This window comes from Watersipora subatra, chromosome 2 (assembly GCF_963576615.1).
Source record: "Watersipora subatra chromosome 2, tzWatSuba1.1, whole genome shotgun sequence".
In the NCBI taxonomy this organism is placed as follows: Eukaryota; Metazoa; Bryozoa; class Gymnolaemata; order Cheilostomatida; family Watersiporidae; genus Watersipora; species Watersipora subatra.
Window position 1 is genome coordinate 40,820,998 of NC_088709.1, and position 6,145 is coordinate 40,827,142.

General features: G+C 38.4%; 2 protein-coding genes across 2 annotated transcripts; both read right to left on the bottom strand.

The window, feature by feature from the left end:
- Positions 1–4,990: 4,990 nt before the first annotated feature.
- Positions 4,991–5,419, bottom strand: LOC137388211 (serum response factor-binding protein 1-like). The gene has a single exon (XM_068074715.1). The coding sequence runs from the start codon at positions 5,417–5,419 to the stop codon at positions 4,991–4,993; it is 429 nt and encodes a 142-aa protein (XP_067930816.1).
- A 3-nt stretch (positions 5,420–5,422) lies between these two features.
- LOC137388212 (uncharacterized) lies at positions 5,423–5,869 on the bottom strand. The gene has a single exon (XM_068074716.1). The coding sequence runs from the start codon at positions 5,867–5,869 to the stop codon at positions 5,423–5,425; it is 447 nt and encodes a 148-aa protein (XP_067930817.1).
- Positions 5,870–6,145: the final 276 nt, after the last annotated feature.

Here is a 6,145-nt window from a genome sequence, read left to right on the forward strand (position 1 = left end):
TGTCCGTAACCATGTTCCCAGAGCCATGGTACTCGTAACCATGTTCCCAGAGCCATGGCATCCGTAACCATGTTTTCAGAGCCATGGTGCCCGTAACCATGTTCCCAGAGACATGCCATCCAAAACCATTTTCTCAGAGCCATGGTGCCCGTAACCATGTTCCCAGAGACATGGTGTCTGTAACCATGTTCCCAGAGCCATGGTGCCCGTAACCATGTTCCCAGAGACATGGTGTCTGTAACCATGTTCCCAGAGCCATGGTACCCATAACCATGTTCTGTGTAGTAATGATTTCTATATCTATATTCTTTACTGTGTTCTGTTGCTGTTTCTATAGTCATTGCATCTGTAACCATGTCCTCGACAACCTTGCTCGTCATAAACACGTACTCCACCACCATTTTCTCTACCATGAATTTCTGTATTACCATGTTCTCTATAACCATTTTTCTCAAGAGATATGTTCTTTGCACTCTTGTTCCCTCTCATCATCTTTTATTATCGCTACATCTATAACCATCTTCTTTATAAGCTTGACTTCCATTATCTCTGTCTTTGTCTACCCAGATTAAGATCAACACACAATTAGTATTATTACAACTGCAGATGGGATGTATATTTATGCATTTAGACGTATTACAGCTGGTTGGTGTTTCATATTCTTCAAATTAAAATTATCAAAGTTCATTAGTAGCATTTTGTTTTCACCTCCCTTTTTCTTATCAACTTGTGGAATGCGTGTTTACTCCGCTATGTTTGGTATTTGAGTAGATTTAATTTAGGAAAGCCAATTGAATGACATGGGTGGCTGTGGGAACATAGATTTTATGTACAGCAATCCATTTTTTTCCTGCTTGTTTGTTTAGGTACTCTGATCTCTTTATTCAACAGACATGACAGCTTTGTAAGTAACATCAGATGCTCAGCAAGGTGATTCTAGCGACAGCTTTTTTCCTATTGGTCAGTTAAACAGTGGTATCAAACTTTAACAATCACTACCTTCAAGTACGTTGCAATTGTGCCTTTCATATCTACTGTAGATTTCCTCTGAGACCATGTCTTCTACGGCCAAGGTCTCCATAACCACATTCTTTCTAACCATGTTCTCCATAACAATGTCTTTTATAGCTCTGTTTTCTATAACAAAGTTTTTTTTATAGCCAAGTTCTGTGTAGCTGTTTTCGCTATCACCATTGTTTTTATAAACATGTTCACAATAGCCATGCTTTCAATTGCCAGCTTCTAAATAAATTAGATCTTTATTTTCATGTCCCTGTGGCCATGTTCCCAAAGGCAAGGTGTCCATAACCATGTTCCATGGAGTGATCATCTCTATATCTATGCTCTTGACAGTCATATTCTCTCTGGTCATGTTTCTATAGTCATGGCATCTATAACCTGGTGGTCTATGACTTTTTAGACGGACTTTCTGAAGTAGGAATTTTTAGTGCCAGATTCTTAGCAGTGTTATTTCAACACCAAAAAATTATTTTTCTGTTTTCACAGTAAATAAACAACATGTTGATAGTAAAAATGCAAAAACATTTGTTCATGAAATTTCTCAACTGAGAATGCTGTACACACATATATATATATATATATATATATATATATATATATATATATATATATATAGACTAGCTGCATTACCTGTGTTCGAGAACAGATTTACGTAAAGCAATAGTTTTATTGAGAGTTGTCTTTCATAGTGTAAAACAACTCCAAATATGCAATCTACTGAAACTTTTGTACTGATCTGACTGCATACACATATGCAGTTGTACATGTGAATAATGTTGGAGAGACCAATGGAAATATGCAATGTATTTTACAGCTAGTTTAAAATGCATCAGTCTCGAACCACTCAAATCGGAATTGTCCTTTATTTTGTACACAGAACTGATAATGAAATTGACATTGCTAGGCAAACTGACGTTCTTCAAACTGGCAGTACTAAAAGGTTTTACATATTTTAAGAAATTCTAGAAAATATTTTGCTATTGCACTGCTTAGCTATCGCCAGCATTTATTGAATTGAGACTTCTGCATGCTTGAAACACTAATCATGACTCACCAGTTCTTCGTCTATAGCCTGTGTTTTGACATGGTATATACAAACTGTGCAGCAGTAATGCGGTTGTTGATAAAATTTATTATCTATAAAACCTACTATATAAACTACATATATGGCCTCTCGCCTTTCCAACGTACGGCACTACATCTGGAGCATTTTTGGACATTCATCCCATAAAAAAATTTGGCCATATACTGTGTTGCAGGACTGTAGTCAAGTGCGAAGTTTTCTGACCATACACGGCGCCTAGTAGCAGCTGCTGTAGTTAGTGCATCTTGCTGTTGTCGCTGTTTCATCTGCTGTGAACATTCAGCTCGCCGAGCAGCTGTTGTAGCTAGTGCATCATGTTTTTGTTGCCGCTGCATCTGCTCGGAGGTTTCTGCACGTCTGGCCAATGTAGCGGCTACTCTGAGCCGTTTGAGTTGCTGCTGGGGTCGATTCAGTAGTCTCTGCACTTCTAGCGGCTGCAGCATCTATTCTGGCCTACTCTCGATGTACCTGTGTTTGTCCGGCGGTTTCTGCTCTTCTAGCAGCTGCTATTCTGTTTCGTTGTAGGCGTAGCTGTGTTTGCTCTGCAGTTTCTGCACATCTAGCAGATGCAGTAGCTATTCTGTTTCGTTGTAGGCGTAACTGTGTTTGCTCTGCAGTTTCTGCACTTCTAACAGCTGCAGTAGCAGTTCCGTTTCATTGTGGACGTAGCTGTGTTTGCTCTGCAGTTTCTACTCGTCTAGCTGCTGCTTTGTGAATTCGGTCTTTTTTTCTACAGGAATCAATCTGTTCTTGCGTTTGGGCAGTAGGCTTTTTGGAAGGCATTGTACTGCTTCAAGCATTTTTAAAATTAAATGAGATGGTGTGCTTTTTTGTAATATCCGCTGCACGCTTTTGTCTCACCGTCCCTATCGCCAGGCTCGTAGTGCCCGTGCATGTCCTGTAGTAGCTGTAGTTCTGTAGTACTCGTAGCTGGAAAAAAAGTAAAAGTAACTCAGATGCAGAAGGAAATGAACATCTTTATTATCACAAACAGTGGCAAATCCAACGTTTTCAACCCTTTCACTGAAGTAGACTCACTCATGCATTTTCTATGGTCGACCGCCATAGACACATTTTTGCGACTTTCCCAGCAATTGCTAGTAACTGAAATTTATTAGGCCTATGCGTTGATAACATAACCGATGATCTTTAAGACTTTTATAGTAGTGACAGTGTTGTCCAAAGATTTCTCTACAAAATTAGCCTAAAATTTAACTTTAAATCTTCGTTTGATAATTTCCAACATAAAAACGAAGATTTTTGTGTGAGTTCATTAAATGCGTCCGAGCTAAAAAACAAATAACTACTTATGTTGATGAAATTATAGCCATATCAATTTTTTGTGATTTCACAGATAATTAAAATGCACAAAGTATACACACAACAAATTTTTTGTATAGCAGTGCTTGTTAAAATGTTGGCAAAATGAAATATATAACCCAAACAAACGTTCTAGATCGAGTTTGAAATTAAAAAATAATGTATACATATTAAGCAATATCGGCAAAATTGCTGGCAGTAGGCCGATAGCTAAATTTGTACACGAATGCAAGTGAAAGAGTTATGTAATGGAAGTGTGGCAATTCATATACAATACAACATTGATTAAGAAATACTTACCTTTTTTATGTAGAAATTTAGTAGGAGCGAAGTGCGTTTTCCAGTGACCGCAAGAAACCAACGTTCGCGTGACCTTCTCGGTACACGTTGGCAGTAAAAATTAATCGCATGTAAATTACTATTCATTAATTTATTTTATTTAATGATTAGTACATTTGTATAGCTGTATAGGCAGCCGAACTCAGGACGGTGCTTTATAGCACGGCAGCAAATTTACTGTTTCAAACGGACCAGTGTCGTGGGGCGCCGTAAAGAGGCACGCGCTAACCAGAGGTGACGTGTTTTAGTGTAAAACTGATGAATAGGTAATTCTGTAAAAGCATACGGCTCTGGGTTATGTATAGGGGCATGTATTACCGGCGATTCCCGTTAAAGGAGGACTATTACCCGTTAGTAGCGGGTAAACGATTGCCGTTTATATAGTAGATACATAATACACGAGAAAAAATAAACTGAAATTCACTTCGGTTCAATATATTTTGCTTGTTCAGTATTTCACTCGTGATTTTATTATGACAATTCTGGCTTCAATCACTTTCTCACTTTGAATCACTATTTCGTTAATTACATGAATGTTTACATTCGTATTAACAAATTCAATTAAAGGGCCTCATGAATTGCATATCTCAAATACATAAATTGTGCCGTTTCTTTTTTGCTTTGCTTAAAATTTGTCTAGCTGTTATAACTCATGGTGAAAGATAGAGATAAATTGTGAACTCATAACCTGCGGCCAGATTGCTGCGCCAAGACCTCCTGTAACAGGAACTGTCACGCCAAAAGGTCTTGCGCCAAAAGTCGGCGCTAAAAAATCCTATTCCATCTATAACCATGTTCTCGACCACCTTGTTTTTTATAACCATGTTCTTTATGATCGTTTTCTCTATAACTATTTGGTCTATATCCATGTTCTCTACAGCCATGTTTTCTATGGCGATATTCTGTATAATCGTTATCATCATTTCCATATTATTTTTAGCCGTGTTCCCAAAACCTAGTGTCCATAAACATGTTCCATAAAGTCATGATCTCTACATTCAGTTTTTTTACAACCATGTTCTCTGTGGCCATGTTTCTATGGTCATGGCCTCTATAACCATGTTCCCTGTAGCCATTTTTTAATAATCATGGCATCTATAACCATGTTCCCTGTGGCCATGTTTCTATATTCACGGCATCTATAACCATGTTCCCTGTGGCCATGTTTCTATAGTCATGGCCTCTATAGCCATGTTCTCTGTGGCCATGTTTATATAGTCATGGCATCTATAGCCATGTTCCCTGTACCCATGTTTTAATAGTCATGACATCTATAGCCATGTTATCAACAATCTTGCTCATCATAACGACATCCTCTACCGCCATTGTCTCTTCCACCAAGTTCCCCATTGCCTTATTCTCTATAACCATATTCCCTGTAGCCTTCCACTCCAAAGCCATGTTCTCTATAACCATGTTCTCTATAACCTTCCACCTTACAGCCATGTTCTCTATAACCATGTTCTCTGTAACCTTCCACTCCATAGCCATGTTCTCTATAACCATGTTCTCTATAGCCATGTTCTCTATAACCATATTCTCTGTAACCTTCCACTCCATAGCCATGTTCTCTATAGCCATGTTCTCTATAACCATGTTCTCTATAGCCTTCCACTTTACAGCCATGTTCTCTGTAACCTTCCACTCCATAGCCATGTTCTATATAACCATATTCTCTGTAACCTTCCACTTTACAGCCATGTTCTCTATAACCATATTCTCTGTAACCTTCCACTCCATAGCCATGTTCCCTATAGCCATGTTCTCTATAACCATGTTCTCTATAGCCTTCCACTTTACAGCCATGTTCTCTGTAACCTTCCACTCCATAGCCATGTTCTCTATAACCATATTCTCTGTAACCTTCCACTTTACAGCCATGTTCTCTATAATCATATTCTCTGTAACCTTCCACTCCATAGCCATGTTCTCTATAACCATATTCTCTGTAACCTTCCACTTTACAGCCATGTTCTCTATAATCATATTCTCTGTAACCTTCCACTCCATAGCCATGTTCCCTATAGCCATGTTCCCTATAGCCATGTTTTCTATAACCATGTTCTCTATAGCCTTCCACTTTACAGCCATGTTCTCTATAACCATGTTCTCTGTAACCTTTCATTCTATAGCCATGTTCTCTATAACCATATTCTCTGTAACCTTCCACTTTACAGCCATGTTCTCTATAACCATATTCTCTGTAACCTTCCACTCCATAGCCATGTTCCCTATAGCCATGTTTTCTATAACCATGTTCTCTATAGCCTTCCACTTTACAGCCATGTTCTTTATAACCATGTGCTCTGTAACCTTCTACTCCATAGCCATGTTCTCTATAACCATGTTTTATTGTCATGTTCCCTTCACCCATTTCTCTTT

Coding starts and splice junctions, on each gene's coding strand:
- LOC137388211 (XM_068074715.1), bottom strand. CDS start 5,419: ATGGCTATGGAGTGGAAGGTTACAGAGAACATGGCTGTAAAGTGGAAG.
- LOC137388212 (XM_068074716.1), bottom strand. CDS start 5,869: ATGGTTATAGAGAACATGGCTGTAAAGTGGAAGGCTATAGAGAACATG.